General features: G+C 47.0%; 1 protein-coding gene across 1 annotated transcript; it reads left to right on the top strand.

Moving 5' to 3' along the window:
* The first annotated feature begins 12,308 nt into the window (after positions 1-12,308).
* Positions 12,309-15,443, top strand: LOC123397905. The gene is made up of 6 exons (XM_045092427.1): positions 12,309-12,635; positions 13,040-13,135; positions 13,528-13,614; positions 14,289-14,559; positions 14,674-14,878; positions 15,059-15,443. The coding sequence occupies exons 1-6, from the start codon at positions 12,400-12,402 to the stop codon at positions 15,178-15,180; spliced, it is 1,017 nt and encodes a 338-aa protein (XP_044948362.1). The 5' UTR covers positions 12,309-12,399; the 3' UTR covers positions 15,181-15,443.
* Positions 15,444-16,668: the final 1,225 nt, after the last annotated feature.

Raw genomic sequence — 16,668 nt, 5'->3', positions numbered from 1 at the left:
CGACTTGTGGCAAAGGGTTTTTCACAAGTTCCAGGAGTTGACTACGATGAGACCTTCTCACCCGTAGCGATGCTTAAGTCCGTCAGAATCATGTTAGCAATAGCTGCATTTTTCGATTATGAAATCTGGCAGATGGATGTCAAAACGGCATTCCTTAACGGTTTCCTTAAGGAAGAGTTGTATATGATGCAACCCGAAGGTTTTGTCGATCCTAAAAATGCTGACAAGGTGTGCAAGCTCCAGCGATCCATTTATGGACTGGTGCAAGCATCTCGGAGTTGGAACAAACGCTTTGATGAGGTGATCAAAGCATTTGGGTTTATACAAGTGGTTGGAGAATCTTGTATTTACAATAAAGTGAGTGGGAGCTCTGTGGCGTTTCTAATATTATATGTGGATGACATATTACTGATTGGAAACAACGTAGAGCTTTTTGAGAGCATAAAAGGTTACTTGAATAAAAGTTTCTCTATGAAGGACCTAGGAGAAGCTGCTTACATTCTAGGCATTAAGATCTATAGGGATAGATCAAAACGCCTGATAGGACTTTCACAAAGCACATACCTTGATAAAGTTTTGAAGAGGTTCAAAATGGAACAGTCCAAGAAAGGGTTCTTGCCAGTGTTACAAGGTACGAGATTGAGTAAGACTCAGTGCCCAGCAACTGATGAAGATAGAGAGCATATGCGCTCCGTCCCCTATGCTTCAGCCATAGGTTCTATCATGTATGCGATGTTGTGCACTAGACCGGATGTTAGCCTGGCCATAAGTATGGTAGGCAGGTTCGAGAGTAATCCAGGAGTGGATCACTAGACAGCGGTCAAGAATATCCTGAAGTACCTGAAAAGGACTAAGGAGATGTTTCTCGTGTATGGAGGTGACGAAGAGCTCGCCGTAAAAGGTTACGTTGATGCAAGCTTTGACACAGATCCGGACGACTCTAAGTCGCAAACCGGATACGTATTTATTCTTAATGGGGGTGCAGTAAGCTGGTGCAGTTCCAAGCAAAGCGTCGTAGCAAATTCTACATGTGAAGCGGAGTACATGGCTGCCTCGGAGGCGGCTAAGGAGGGTGTCTGGATGAAGCAGTTCATGACGGATCTTGGAGTGGTGCCAAGTGCACTGGATCCAATAACCTTGTTCTGTGACAACACTGGTGCCATTGCCTTAGCAAAGGAACCAAGGTTTCACAAGAAGACCAGACACATCAAACGACGCTTCAACCTCATCCGCGACTAGGTCGAGGAGGAGGACTTAAATATATGCAAAGTGCACACGGATCTGAATGTAGCAGACCCGCTGACTAAACCTCTTCCACGGCCAAAACATGATCGACACCAGAACTGTATGGGTGTTAGATTTATTACAATGTAATTCACATGGTGATGTGAGGGCTAGATTATTGACTCTAGTGCAAGTGGGAGACTGTTGGAATTATGCCCTAGAGGCAATAATAAATGTATAATTATTATTATAATTCCTGTATCAAGATAATAGTTTATTATCCATGCTATAATTGTATTAAATGAAGACTCATTTACATGTGTGGATACATAGACAAAACACCGTCCCTAGCATGCCTCTAGTTGGCTAGCCAGTTGATCGATGATAGTCAGTGTCTTCTGATTATGAACAAGGTGTTGTTGCTTGATAACTGGATCACGTCATTGGGAGAATCACGTGATGGACTAGACCCAAACTAATAGACGTAGCATGTTGATCGTGTCATTTTGTTGCTACTGTTTTCTGCGTGTCAAGTATTTATTCCTATGACCATGAGATCATATAACTCACTGACACCGGAGGAATGCTTTATGTGTATCAAACGTCGCAACGTAACTGGGTGACTATAAAGATGCTCTACAGGTATCTCCGAAGGTGTTAGTTGAGTTAGTATGGATCAAGACTGGGATTTGTCACTCCGTGTGACGGAGAGGTATCTCGGGGCCCACTCGGTAATACAACATCACACACAAGCCTTGCAAGCAATGTGACTTAGTGTAAGTTGCGGGATCTTGTATTACGGAACGAGTAAAGAGACTTGCCGATAAACGAGATTGAAATAGGTATGCGGATACTGACGATCGAATCTCGGGCAAGTAACATACCGAAGGACAAAGGGAATGACATACGGGATTATGCGAATCCTTGGCACTGAGGTTCAAACGATAAGATCTTCGTAGAATATGTAGGATCCAATATGGGCATCCAGGTCCCGCTATTGGATATTGACCGAGGAGTCTCTCGGGTCATGTCTACATAGTTCTCGAACCCGCAGGGTCTGCACACTTAAGGTTCGACGTTGTTTTATGCGTATTTGAGTTATATGGTTGGTTACCGAATGTTGTTCGGAGTCCCGGATGAGATCACGGACGTCACGAGGGTTTCCGGAATGGTCCGGAAACGAAGATTGATATATAGGATGACCTCATTTGATTACCGGAAGATTTTCGGAGTTACCGGGAATGTACCGGGAATGACGAATGGGTTCCGGGAGTTCACCGGGGGGGGGGGGGGCAACCCACCCCGGGGAAGCCCATAGGCTTTGGGGAGACACACCAGCCCTTAGTGGGCTGGTGGGACAGCCCCAAGGGGGCCTATGCGCCAAGAGAAGGAAATCAAAGGAAAAGAAAAAAAAAGGGAAGAAGTGGGAAGGGAGGGGGACTCCTCCCACCAAACCAAGTCCAACTCAGTTTGGGGGGGGGGGGAGTCCTCCCCCCCCTTGGCTCGGCCGACCCCTTGAGGGTCCCTTGGACCCCAAGGCAAGGTCCCCCTCCCTCCTCCTATATATATGGGGCTTTTAGGGCAGATTTGAGACAACTTTCTCACGGCTGCCCGACCACATACCTCCATAGTTTTTCCTCTAGATCGTGTTTCTGCGGAGCTCGGGCGGAGCCCTGCTGAGACAAGATCATCACCAACCTCCGGAGCGCCGTCACGCTGCCGGAGAACTCTTCTACCTCTCCGTCTCTCTTGCTGGATCAAGAAGGCCGAGATCATCGTCGAGCTGTACGTGTGCTGAACGCGGAGGTGCCGTCCGTTCGGTACTAGATCGTGGGACTGATCGCGGGATTGTTCGCGGGGCGGATCGAGGGACGTGAGGACGTTCCACTACATCAACCGCGTTCTCTAACGCTTCTGTTGTACAATCTACAAGGGTACGTAGATCACTCATCCCCTCTCGTAGATGGACATCACCATGATAGGTCTTCGTGCGCGTAGGAAAATTTTTGTTTCCCATGCGACGTTCCCCAACATCTATTTCCTTTGGCTTCCAATCTTGTACCCAAGGAGCTTCCCAGAAAGGTGTTAGCGCCCCATTACCAACTGTGATTGTTGTGCATGCGAAGAAGAGGTTCAGGTCCATGTCGTCACAAGGGTTACCCATAGCAACCCACATTCTATTTGGTTCTTTCCACTCGTACAAAGACCATCTCAGTCTTAGAGCTCTCGCAAATTTTGTTGTGTTAAGGACTCCGAGGCCTCCCCTCTCGAAAGGACGGCATACCATATCCCAGTTGACCTTGCACTTGGCACCAGTTGTCTTGTCTACTCCAGACTAGAGGAAAACCCTAGCTCTCAGTCTTGTTTGTGTTTGCCAGGATGCTCGGGGGGGACTCTTAGTGGCGTGATATAGTAAACCAGTTGCAATGCTAGGGATGATTTGGTAAGTGTGGTGCGCCCAATGGTGGTGACATTGTTTCCCTCCCAAGGAATGAGCTTGGCCGCCACCTTGTCCTCCAGAAATTGTAAGTCGACTTTTTTGAGTTGCCGCACTGAGAGTGGAAGGCCCAGGTATTTCATCGGAAAGGATGTTCTAGCCGCTGGCAAGCTTCGGGTGATATGCTCAAGGTTAAGGTGTGCACATTTAATTGGAACAACCGAGCTCTTGTTGAAGTTGGTATGGAGGCCTGTGACCTCTCCAAAACCTTTGAGGATGGCGGCTAGGTTATCAATATCTCTCTTAATGGGCGTCATGAACACTGCAACATCGTCTGCATATAAGGAGGTTCGCACTAGAGTGCCTCTACCTCGAATCTTGTGGATCAGCCCCTTTCTTGTGGCCAATTGGAGGAGCTATTGGAGGGGGGTCGATATCAATGACAAAAAGTAGAGGTGAGAGGGGGTCCCCTTGTCTTACTCCACAACGGTGGAACATTGGGGGGACGGCCACCCCATTGATTAGGATCCTGGATGATGATAAGCTGAGGAGAGCAGCCACCCAATTGCGAAATTTGCATGGGAATCCCCTTTTACTTAATAGATCAAGGATGTATTACCAACGCACCGAATTGAAGGCCTTGCGGATGTCAAGTTTGAATAGGGGTGACGCGGTCTTACTTTTGTGTAGCCGGCGAGCGAGGTTACGCACGGACATGAAGTTATCATGGATGCTCCTCTACTTGATGAAGGCACTCTGGGCATCGGAAACTAAAGCATCCATGTGCGGGCGAAGACGGATCGCTAGAATCTTAGCAATATATTTTCCAAACCCGTGGATGAGGCTAATGGGTCTGTAATCCGAGATGGCTTCCGCCCCCTCCTCCTTCGGGAGCAAAACCACATTCGCCAAGTTGAAACAGTGAAGGTTTGTCCCATGGAGGTCCTGGAAGGCTGGAAGTGGTTCACTACCTGCAAAACATCTTCTTTAATAGTGCCCCAACATTTTGTGAAGAAGATGTCGGTGAACTCGTCAGGCCCGGGCGCTTTGTCCTCAGGCATCTCATTAATGGCCTCCTTCACTTCCTCCACAGTGATGCAATCATCCAAGGTGGACAAGTCGATCTCCTCAAGGTTTAGTTGCTCCCAGTTGAAGTCTGACGCACTGTGGGTCCTTGCCCCATAACGCTGGAGAAGTGGTCGTGAATAATCACCTCTTTCTTCTCATGTTCTGTAATCCATCCATGATTGTGTTTTATTATGTGGATGTGATTCTTCCTTCTCCTAGCATTGACCCGTTGATGGAAAAAAATTGTATTTGCGTCACCCTCCTTGAGGTTGGTCATTTTCGCACACTGTTTCTTGCGAGCTCTCTCTAATACTGCAAGGCTAAGCACCCTCGTGGATCGCGTCGGGGTTGGCAGTCCAGGCCCAGAGCGCGAGGTACCTCGTGTCCTCCCTACACAACGACTTTCTCTCGATGTAGTCCAAGGAGCAGCCGCAGCTGATGACGAAGGAGGCGACGTAGTTGTTCCAGCCATGGACGGGGATTCCTTCGATGCACAGGCGAACATGATGCAGTTGGTCTTCGTTCTCCGCATGGGCTTCCAAACGCCAGATGCGCATGAAGATGTCGAGGCCGTCCTGGTGAAAGTTGTCGCTGCTCGTCGCGTTGGCGCAGTGGTGCTGGTACATGAACTGCACAAAGAATTGCTCGGGATAGTGGCGCACGACGGAGACGTCCGCCTCCCAGATGGCAAACTTGGCCGGGAAGGCTGCCGCAACAGCTGCCTTGGACACATCGCTGCGAGCCCCCTTGAGCCATGCCACAACAGCGTTGCTGGAGAGGAGCGCCGACTCCTGCTGCATCTCCGGGGTGGCCGGGACCACCACGAAGTCCACCTCGGGCCTGGATGCAGCCTCTCCCAGCCTGCGGGCCATTGGAGCAGCAACAACAGCTTGTTGGGGAGGGGGAAGCGGCCAGCCACGACCTGCACCGAAGCGAGGAGCAGGGAACTCCAGAGTCACGGCAGCTGGACGGGGCAGTGGTGGTGGAGCTCTCAGATGGGAGAGGCGGCTTAACGGGCGCCACTTATTCCTGCAATCGCGAGCGCGGTGGTGGTTCTCCAGGCAGCGAGAGCAGCAGATGGGGTCACGGCAGCCTGAAGCCCGGTGGCCGGGTGCGAGGCAGCACCTACCTTTAAGCCAGCTTGGGATGGGGTGCGCCTTGAATCCGGGCTTGAATGCTTGGGTGGCCAAAGCCGGGCGGCGCGGGACGTTGTGTGGCCGGACGAAATGCCAGTCATCGGTCGCATCCACCCCTTCCCTGCTCTCCGCACCCTCCCTCGAAGCGGGTCTTGAACTTGAATGCACCAGAGAAACCGGCAGCGCGGCGCCATGAATGCCCTGGGAGAGCATGGGCACTCCTTCCTCGGCCTCGGCATGGGCCAGCTGTACCTGTTGCTCTGCCAGCGGAGTTTCAAGCACTTCCACGAAGCTCGAGGATGACCTGGCGGAGCGAGAAGGCAAACGGGACGGCGACTCCAAATCTGGATCGCGGGATAGCTCCGCGTCAAGCGGCCGCTGCAGAATGGCCACACGAGGTTGAGCAGCTGGCCGCGAAGCCAGCGCCGGCCGCGGAGGCAGCGGCATGGACCAGCAGCTGAGGAAGGAGTCCTGCGGGGCCGGCGCGGCCGCCGCAGAGGCAGTCGCGAGTGCGAGGGGAGGGGCGGAGGTGGCTGCTTACCTTTCTCCATTTTTTGTGTGGGATTAGATGGACGTGTAGTAGTGAAGCAATATTTTAGACCCATTCATGCTTAGTTACATACCTTAGGCACCTATGTGGCCATGGAATCAATTGCCAAGCATATATAATATACCCTTTTTAGTCATTTTCTCAAAATATTGCCAACAATATTAGCCCTGGAGGTCTCGCTTCATCAACCTGGTCACCAAAAAAGGGTATGAAGTATATATTGCAGTCTGTAGAACATTTACTATTTAGAGAAAGGAAAAACGGAACCTTTAGAGGGTATATGGTATATTAGGCAAACGAGAAAAACAATGGACAACACTTCCAATACATTTCCTATGGAACAAAATATGAAGTAAACAATGCTCTGAATCATATGTGTATAGAAGGGGGTGAGTGCACATGTACGTTCATAGAAAAAAATTACTAACCAGGTTTCTGTGAAGATAATGTTGATAATAGATAGCAAGGAAACAAACATTCACGATGTGGCTCGAAAAATTGGATGTTTCACTATATATGCACAATCTGAAGTTAACACAAGAAATTAACACAGAGAAAAATATAACATAACAAATGCAAAGTAACACTTTATCACAAAGGGAGGAAGGAGTTGACAAGAGAAACGCTGCAGTCACAACACTTTGCAAAGATAATTTGCTACATGCATCTGTCAATGATGAAAATGATAAAATAGTCATACGACACAACTACAGTGTGACACATAGGGGCATATACTATTTATTCTCCTTGTAGGGCATAGGCCAACAGCCATTAACGGCAATAGAGTTTGAGTTAATGTACTTCCGTGCTCGCGATGAAATTATACCAGCTATTGGCAGCAAAAACACAGATAAATAGAACTAGTTGAAGTGCATTACTTGTATCGAAATTTAAAACAGAGACCATCCATCTAAATACCGACAGCACAGTAAAGCAACAGCATGAACTGTTGGAAACACTGATTTACAAAAATTTGAAGCTCGCCTTCTAGATAATAGGAATCATGTGAAGATATAATACAGATGCATGAGCTTTGGCATGGTCAAGTATGTCAGAGCATACAAGTTTTCTCCAAAGGTACTTGTCCAAATCTGCACTTACATTATCTAGAACTTTGTGTACATGCAAGTGATCGTGTTTGCTTGATTCTAGCCCATGCAAAATTCTGTGAGCAGACTGCCTAAGGCTTTTCAACAATCGTTCTCCCTATCTCCCATCAGCTAATCGGCTCAGGTGATTATAAATTATTAAGCTATCGATTAATCTATATCTCTAAAAAAGATGATCAAATAAGTAATACTGGGGATGACATCATATCCACTATTGCAGAACCCAAGTTGATCCATTAATAAGCAAATAACATAAGCAGTATTGGGGATGAAATATATGTGGGCGCACCTCCTGGGGGATGAAATCACAAAAGCAAAGCGTGGAGGCAGAACACAGCAGCATCGACACAGACGACATGGGCGATGTGCCAGTGTGATTGCGCTACTGCTCGCCAGGCCCGGTCCTGAGGGGGGCGGGAGGGGCGGCCGCCCCGGCCCCCGAACGCAGAGGGGCCCCCAATTTGGGTACTGCTCTGTGTACTGGGCTGGGCAAGTGCATTTACTAGTTCATGAGATCAGCCCCATTTTCTCACCTACGCTGAGATCTTCTAATAGAAGGAAACACGTCAAGATCTCTAGCTCTTTCGAAATCCAAAAAGAAGGAAAGAGGGGATCACCCCTACCAACTGCGCGCTTAATCTTCGGAATCATCTACCCGTTGCACTGCGCTGCCTAATGGTGAGGCGGAGGGTCTAATCAGCGGCGGCGGCGGCGGAGGGGCTGGGCAAACTTCGATTATGAGACAACCAGGTAACATGTGCGTCATGTTTATCTGCTTGGTCAGTGATCTAGGCCGTCCTTCTCTCTGCTTATTGGGTGTAGGCTTTGGTCCTAACTGCTCATTCTAGCCGGGTGAACTTTGTGTCGAAGGGCTAACCCTGGTCTGGTTCCCTGATTAACTCCTACTATTTTGGTTGAATTGTTCTAGCATTGATGAGTTGAGTTGTGCTTGTAGAAATACTATATATCTGATTTGAACAAGAAAAAAATGGAAGTCACTAGATAGCATCCCATTTTTTTCAGGGACACGCAGTTCTTCTTTATATGAATTTCAATTATGAGCAAGGTTTTTGCCTTATAATTTCATTTGTGATACTCATGTGTTAGCCCAAATGCTTGATTCGGTTGTATCTATGTTATCTTGTAACGACCTGGGATCTATAGCCTCACAAATATTTATTTGGAAATGCTCTATAACGAAATTCTTGAAGACCTTCTCATGTCATTGTTTTTTCATCGGTTGGACGTACATTTAATTGATATATTTGTACTTCTACCATTCTCAGTATAATAAGGGTCCGTGTTCTAACTCGGCCCGCGCCCCCGAAATCTCAGGACCGGCCCCTGCTGCTCGCTGCACGTATCCTGAAAGCCTAAAAATGAGACGGGGCGGCTTCGTCATGGTAATATGTGTACAGTTCAGAGCTTGTAATGCTTGTCAGAATAAACACGGGATACTCCTCGTGTCCCGAAGACTCGGCTACTGTCCGTGAGCGCACAAGGGACACAACCAGTGGGAGACACATGTTGGCGTACACACCATTAAGCAATCGAATTTGCAAAAGGGAGAATCTTACAAAACCATATAAATCTGAAGACTGAATGAAGACCAAACCCAACACCAACATTAATTCCTAGGTAAAATAATCCATGTCACAACTTTCATAGAGATGCATCACAGGAATTTCTTCTTCTCTATATTTCATCCCCTAAAACAAAGCAGTACAAACAAAGTACTAAATTTCCAAAATGTACCACACAAGTAGCTTGTTCTTCGCTCTATCTCTTCTCCTAAATCGATTTAGATAAAGAACGAATACCTGGATAATATCCAGATAGAAACATTCCTTTCTTATCTAAGGCCCTGTTTGTTTCATAAGTCCTAGGACTTTTTTAAGTCCCAACTTATAAGTCATAAGTCCCTACCTGTTTTTTTACAGGGACTTATAAGTCCCAAGGCAGAACGAACCGAGGCAGGACGGCGACGGGGCGAGAGGCGGGGGGGCGACGGGGCGAGAGGCGGGGCGGCGATGGGGCGAGAGGCGGGGCGGCGGCGGCGATTGGACCGAGAGGCGGGGCGGCGTGCGGGGAACGAGCCTGGAGCGACGCGGGGTAGGTCCGGCCCGGGATAAGTCCCAATAAGCTCCTCCCTGAGAGTCTTATTTGATAAGCCCCAAATCACCGCAATAAGTCCCAATAAGTCCCTTGTGTTTGGTTTAGGTGGGACTTATAGGGACTTTTTTAAGTCCCTAAACCAATAAGTCCCTGGAAACAAACACCCTCTAAGCCACATATGCATAATGCAGAACCAATCTGGTTAAGAGGGTGGTAATGGAGAAAGTTCACCGGAAGATATCACCAAAAGGAGGACCTCATATGGTGTATGGGGCTTACATATAATATATGAAGATCAAAGTCTTGTTTCTCACCACTGCTGGGTAGATTATGCATGTATCTAAGTAGCGGCTGCCACTGCATGGCCACCACACGCCTACCGCTGCAGCACCGATCCCTTGTCACCGTGTTCACAAGCACCTAGCAGCAGCATACCTAGCTAGTAGCACCACTTGCAATCAGTAAGGCAAGTAACAACATGAACAAAACCGGTAGTAGCTTGTAGAAAGTCGCAGCAGTAGGCTGATGCTTTTCTATCTGATCTCTTTATATATGCAATAGCAGTATAAGACAGAGTAGCAAAAATAACAACATTATGTCAACCTTGATGCACTCGTCGGCCAGGCCAGCTAGCACCCATCCCAATGCAAGCCCTCCTCCGCACGCAGCCATACCCAATGTCCACGCCTAGCTTCTACCTGACCGTACGTCTTGTTCCTCTGGCCCAAGAACTCCCGCTCAGCGTTCTACCCAGTTCAAGCTCCATTAATTGTGCGCGCCTGAAGATAGGAAATGGGAGAGAAGGAGGAGCTCCTGCACGCTGCCCTAGTGTTCCAATGGCTCTGCCTCGCGCGGGCTGGCATGTGGGACGCAACGAAGTAGAGTGCGCAGATTAAGAATTCGTTGGTGCTGGGATTGGGGAGGAGAGCCAGCGACCGTGGCGGCGCTAGAGATCTGTTTCACGAGAGAAGGAAAAATCTCGAGACAACACATCTCAGACTCAATCCCAACCTTATATTCAAGATCAGATGGTTCATATGGCCCGAAGGCAGACACACCATCATCACGAACTCCCTCTTTTATAGGAGTAGAGTAGAGATGGTGCCCGATTTCTGCGTTTCTTTCCTTGCAATGGCAGTCGAGTTAAAATCCGGAGAACATTAGGAGGGTCAATCCGTCGACCGCACCAATCGGAAACGCGTTGGCCGTCCCCCCCTCTCTCTCTCGACGCTGATATAAATCATATACGAACCCAGCAGACGACGCACTCCGACCTCACCCTTTCGTTTCGCGCGGATTCGATACGACTGCAGATCAAAACGTGCAGCCGGCCATGGCGGATCATGGCCGCACCGACCAGGAGGAGGATTCGTAAGTTTTCTGCTCCTGCAAATTTCATCTCCGCCGTGCCGTCGTATGCGTATATATGCTGCGTTGTTCTTTCCCTTTCCCCATTGGAGATTCATTCAAGCGAAAGCTTTCTGCATCTGTATATATCATAGTTTTAAATAGCGGGTTACGGCAAATAGCGGCGAGCCTTTAAATCAGCTATAGCGGGCTATAGCGGTATATTTGTACATGATACCATTTAGCGGCACCCTGCTGAAAAGGCTATAACGAGGCTATAGCAGGGCTATAGCGTGCTATTTAAAACTATGGTATATATCCTGGTCGGTGCGTCCTTTCCCCTGCGGTAATCACTGCTGTAATTCCTGGGCTTGCCTACTTTTCAACTGAAATTTCGGCTGCGGAACCTAATGAGATTTATTTTCTTATATAGTGCCTTTTTAAGTGTAGGATTGGTTTTAGAAAGTTTTATTGAAGACTTTCTGTTCCTATATTTTCTGAAAGATTTTAAAAATGTGCTCAGACTAACTTTTTGGCTTTTAAAATTCATCTGTTAAGTTATGCAGGTGCGGGGCACCGAGAGGATTTTTGGCTTTTAAATAAGATCACTTTGACCACGTTTTGACATGTTCTAAATTTTGTACTAAGCTTCAACTAGTAAAACTCGCTAGGATTTCATTAAGTTCAAAACCTAAAACTTAAAAACATACAAAGAATCCAACAAGTTTACGAATCATGAAGCAATTGTGTAGTCGGGCAGCTGTGTGTCCCTGTCAAAATCCAGTATTAGAAGCTCCCACATTAGTAGAGTCCCGTGTATAATACAATGGAAAGGGATCACGTTAAACCTAAAACCTCTTAACGCAAGTGAATTAATAAAAATATTAAAGATAGAAGTTCATAAAAACAAACACAATGAACTCATGATCGAATGTATGCGAGGGGTGAAGGGGATGCGATGAAATGGAAGGAAGATTAGGTATGACCGGCCATGCCGTAATGTATAATCAAGCACGTTGCTCGTCTCATGTCTCCTCGTTGGTGAAATGAGGACCTGACCTTCATTCCTCATTATTATACTCCTTAGCTAACTCATTACTTCATATATTCAACTCAGCCCCTTGGACCTAGTTTTGCTCCGGTTTTATCGTCATTTTTGTTCAACACCGCGCCTCTGCACTCCTTATCGCCTTTGGCTCCTTCACAATTCACACCTAGCAAAGAGGGGTCGATCTTAAGATAATTTATAAAAAAGTGATTGTATTTTATTTTTCTTATTACCATTTTTATTTTCAGAACTACAAATCGTACCCCTTTGTAGCATCATACTTCAAAATTCTCCAAATTAAACCCTCCCACGCCGCCCTCCCCCTCCGCCTCCGGCGTCGCCTCGCCGTCACGCCGTGACCAACCATGTCCATGGACGACTGCTTCATCCCGCTCCCCTCCCCACTCCGTGACCGCTGGCGGTGCGGCTCTCACCCCTGCCTGTCCCAGTTAGATCTGGACGACCGCGCGGCCGCCGGTTCTGGCACGGCGGGCGAGGAAGCCGCCTCGCATGGCGTCCCCAGACGCATCCTGCGGAGCCCTAACCGCCCACTCGCCGCCCCCCTGCGGCGCCTCCCTCCTCCCCTAGAACCGCTGCCTACGTACGTCATGGAGCCCTAACTGGCGATCTCTTCCGTCTAGCTGTTCTGACATATCAATTTGCTCTAGTCCTGTTCGATTCGTTTCTAAACTAGGCCACTAGGTGTGTCCGTTTCGAAGAACAAATTATTTCCGTTCCAAAATGTGCTGACATTGGAAATGAATCGAAGAACAAATGTATACGGGAGCAAATTCTTGTGGTTCCAAAATTGCTGGAATTGCTAATGTGTCTGAGAACAATTTCTTATAGTTCCAGAAATTTGCTGAAACTAGTAGTGTATCTGAGAAGGTGAGACCAAATCATTACGATTCCGGGAGTTGCTGAAATCAGGATATCAGTAGACTGTGTTGATGACTCTGCTTCATTTTACTGTGATGCTGAATAAATCATTTTACTGTGTTCAAGGTATAAGGGGAATTCGCTGCATGCCTTCCCAGAGGAGGAGCCAAAGCAACAACAGGTCACACTTTCACGCGCCGCTTTAAAGGGGAGATATGCAAGGTAAAACTCCAAACATCTTCAGTTTTTTTTTTCTGGGTTGCTATCTGTTCAACACCAGTGTGCATGGTCATTCGGCATTCTGAAATGTGATTTCCAGATCTATAGCTCAAATACTCTGGTTCCCAGTGTTAACTTGTCTATGTTCCCAACTGTTTTTTCGTTGAAAAATGGGTATCATAATTCAGAAGTTCTCCTGTTCCCATATGGTTGGCCAGATTTTGTTCTTAAAAAATAAGCATTCTACAGAATTGTACTGAAAAAAGAGCAGTGCTATCCATTCCGAAAACATTCTCTGATTCTAAAATTTACTGAAATTAGAATGAAATATATAGAATGTGTCGATAACACAGTTCCCTTCACTATATTCTATTTAACTCATGTGTTCTGGTCAGGCTTAAAGAGAATTTGAATGCCAAGCCACAGGAGACGAAGCAACACCACCATCAAGTTGCTGTCTCATGCGCCGCTTCAAAAGGGAGGTATGCAGGTTCAACACTCCTAACCTCTTACTTTTTTTTATTACTCTTTGTTCAACACCATTGTACATCTTCACTTGGCATTCTGAAATGTCATTGCAAGATCAATAACCCAAATACTCTGGTTCCCAGTATTAAGTCGTCCATTTTTGCTTATATTACAAACTGTTTTTCCAGGAAATTGGTTAACACAACTCCTCCCGTTAACATTCTACACTGCAAGCTGCATCTGTGACCGGCTTAGAACTGTGCTGAAACACTCAGCAATCCGTTAAAAATAAATTATAGCAACCTCTTGTTGTGCTCTCATTGTGTTGTCATGTAGTTCTCGGCCCGTTTCTGCGATGCAGCTGTTTCTCTCCGGCATTCCCACCTGACAGCTGTTCAATTCATCATGTCAAATTTTAATTCTAAACAATATTGACAAGTTTTTAAACATGTTTCAAGAACTCTGCATGCACCTTCATCATAAAAGGAAATCAAATGGCTAAATCTGTCAAATTTTAATTCTGAACAAACTCGACGAGTTTTTAATGATGTTTTGAGAACCCTGCATGCACCTTCATCATGAAAGAAAAGCATCTGGGTAAATGATGCACTTATCATTTCTCACATTACGACATGATATATGTGGATTTTTTTGGGGGCATAACAATCAGTTCAAAATAATGAATCAGGAATCGAGATGGTTGGATGTCCCAGGAGAGGAGCACTCCCGAAGGTATCAATATGGAGGAACATGCTTGGAGGTTTCAGCCTCTGCCCCCACTCAAATGGAAGGGTGACTTTGACCGAGCTCCCATCGGAATTCCATCTGTAATGCGAAAGAGGAAACCTCTGGAGGTGAGGAACGCGCTCCGCGAAAGAAGAGTCGCGGCCAAGCAGAAGGATGCGCGCTACCACGCGGAGGTGGCCCTGCGTAAATACAACCGAGCGAACAACACCAAGGTCTTTTTCTCTCTCTTTCTCTCTTATCTCCGTGTATGTGAGGCTGTGACAGTTGGGATGGCTTTTAAGCCTAATTGTGCATTTCAAACATGTCTGTCCATTTCCATTTTTCAGTTTGAGCTGGTGGAGGTAAAAGTGATATCTATTTTTTACGAGTTTGGAGGGGGCGGCGCCCATTATAACTTCACAGCTAAGCAGCCTGAGGACCAGCAGAATGCTGATGCCGACAGTACCAAGCTATTCTTCTCTGAAGTCGACCTCTATTTTCGGAGTGAGAATGATGTGATTATGTGCTGTATAGTTGGGGAAAATGACACAGGTACCTTGTTGGTTTTCTTGATAGTGTTCATATTGCTTATTTCCTGATTCTTGCCATGTTTCCTTATCGTTCGCGAGGTTTGCATCAGGTGCAATCAGTTGTGTTGTTCACACATATGCCTTAATCACAATCTTATATTGATATTTGTCTAACTCTTTATTTGGTCTATCTATGCTACAGGGCGTTGCTATGGCTGCGAAAACTACCAGCCTGTTGTTCACCCAAGCAGCGAAGCATACGGTGGTGGTAGTAGTACCTGTATTGACTATCCTGGTTCGGACGGCGAAAGCGACAGCGACTAGTTCTTGAAGCCTGGTGGCTAGTGCTGGCTTGTGTGGCCGGTCTTCTCTGGTGTGTATTGGCTTGCCCTTTGCGAGAATGCCCATGCCATGGAGTTGATCAACTTGAGAAATGTGTCATGTGGGATGGAGGACCTGAGTCTCAACTGAACGTAGTGTGTTACCAATATCATAATGACATTTGCTATTGTGGTTTGCGTCTTGGCTTGGTATTTTTGTAAGACCTTTCTATTAATTATAATGGAAATGAAACAGTTCCAAAGAAATAACAGGAGATGGGAAAGAAGAGAGGCGAGTTTTTCAACGTAGTGCTGGCAAACCTGCTGCATATGCACGTCATCAGAATGTATACTATTGGGAGGCAACACCAAAAGAATATGGGCATTGCTAGGCGCCGGCGTGCCGGCCCAAGTAGTTGCGACGGTCGTACCCTAGCCGCCCGATGCAGCCAGCCCTACCGTTCGATCTGTGTTTTTTTTTTCGAGCGCGGCCCCATCCCCCCGGCACTGATGCAAGCCGTCTTCGTCCCCACCGCAGCGCCGCAAACCGCACCGCGCAGCGTCGCAAAGCCGTCCCGTCCTCGCCGCTGGTCGCCGTCCTTGCAGCTCCAGTCATGGTCGCTCCCCGTTGTTTTTTAGAAAAGCTTCAACCGCGGAGCCTTCTGCCCCCACGTCCATAGAGAACTTCAAAAGGAGCTTTGCCCAAGCTTGATTGATAACTATTGTTATAAGCAAATTCAGCGAATGGAAGGCACTTCTCCCAATTCATACCGAACGATATAACACAAGCTCGAAGCATATCTTCTAGGACTTGATTCACTCTTTCTACTTGACCACTTGATTGAGGATGGAAAGCAGTGCTAAAAGATAAGTGAGTCCCCATAGCATTCTGAAAACTCTTCCAGAAGCGAGAAGTAAAGATACTTTCACGGTCTGAGTTAATTTCCAAAGGAACACCATGAAGAGACACTATTCGAGAGATATATAACTCTGCTAACTGTCTAGCTGTTATACTCTCACGAACCGGAAGAAAATGAGCTACTTTGGAAAGACGGTCAATGACCACAAAGATAGCATTATTTCCTTTCTTGGTCTTGGGAAATCCGGTGATGAAATCCATACTGACTTTATCCCATTTCCATTCAGGAATAGCTAAGGGTTGAAGGGTGCCAGCAGGCCTTTGATGTTCTGCCTTAACTCGACGACAAACGTCGCAGTTAGTAACGAACTCAGCAATTTCTCTCTTCATCCTAGTCCACCAAAACCTCTGACATAGGTCCTGATACATCTTAGTACTACCAGGATGAATGGTGAGAGGAGAATCATGAGCCTCCTTAAGGATCAATTGCCGCAGAAGTTTGCTCTTAGGAACCACTAAACGGTTGTGAAAGAACACAACACCTTGCTCACTGATAGAGAAATCCCTAGTGTTTCCGCTAGCAATATTCTCCTTGATCCGAGATATACCCTTATCATATGCCTGCACGGCTAT

The sequence above is a fragment of the Hordeum vulgare genome, chromosome 5H (genome assembly GCF_904849725.1).
Source record: "Hordeum vulgare subsp. vulgare chromosome 5H, MorexV3_pseudomolecules_assembly, whole genome shotgun sequence".
Lineage (NCBI taxonomy): Eukaryota > Viridiplantae > Streptophyta > Magnoliopsida > Poales > Poaceae > Hordeum > Hordeum vulgare.
The sequence above is the reverse complement of the archived record's forward strand: the minus strand, read 5'-3'. Positions and strand labels throughout refer to the sequence as shown.

Bases quoted from the DNA above. Each gene is read 5' to 3' on its own strand.
- LOC123397905 (XM_045092427.1), top strand. From the start codon at position 12,400: ATGTCCATGGACGACTGCTTCATCCCGCTCCCCTCCCCACTCCGTGAC. The intron at 13,615-14,288 runs GTATGCAGGTTC...ATAATGAATCAG, and splicing joins TGCGCCGCTTCAAAAGGGAG to GAATCGAGATGGTTGGATGT. The intron at 14,560-14,673 runs GTCTTTTTCTCT...TCCATTTTTCAG, and splicing joins ACCGAGCGAACAACACCAAG to TTTGAGCTGGTGGAGGTAAA.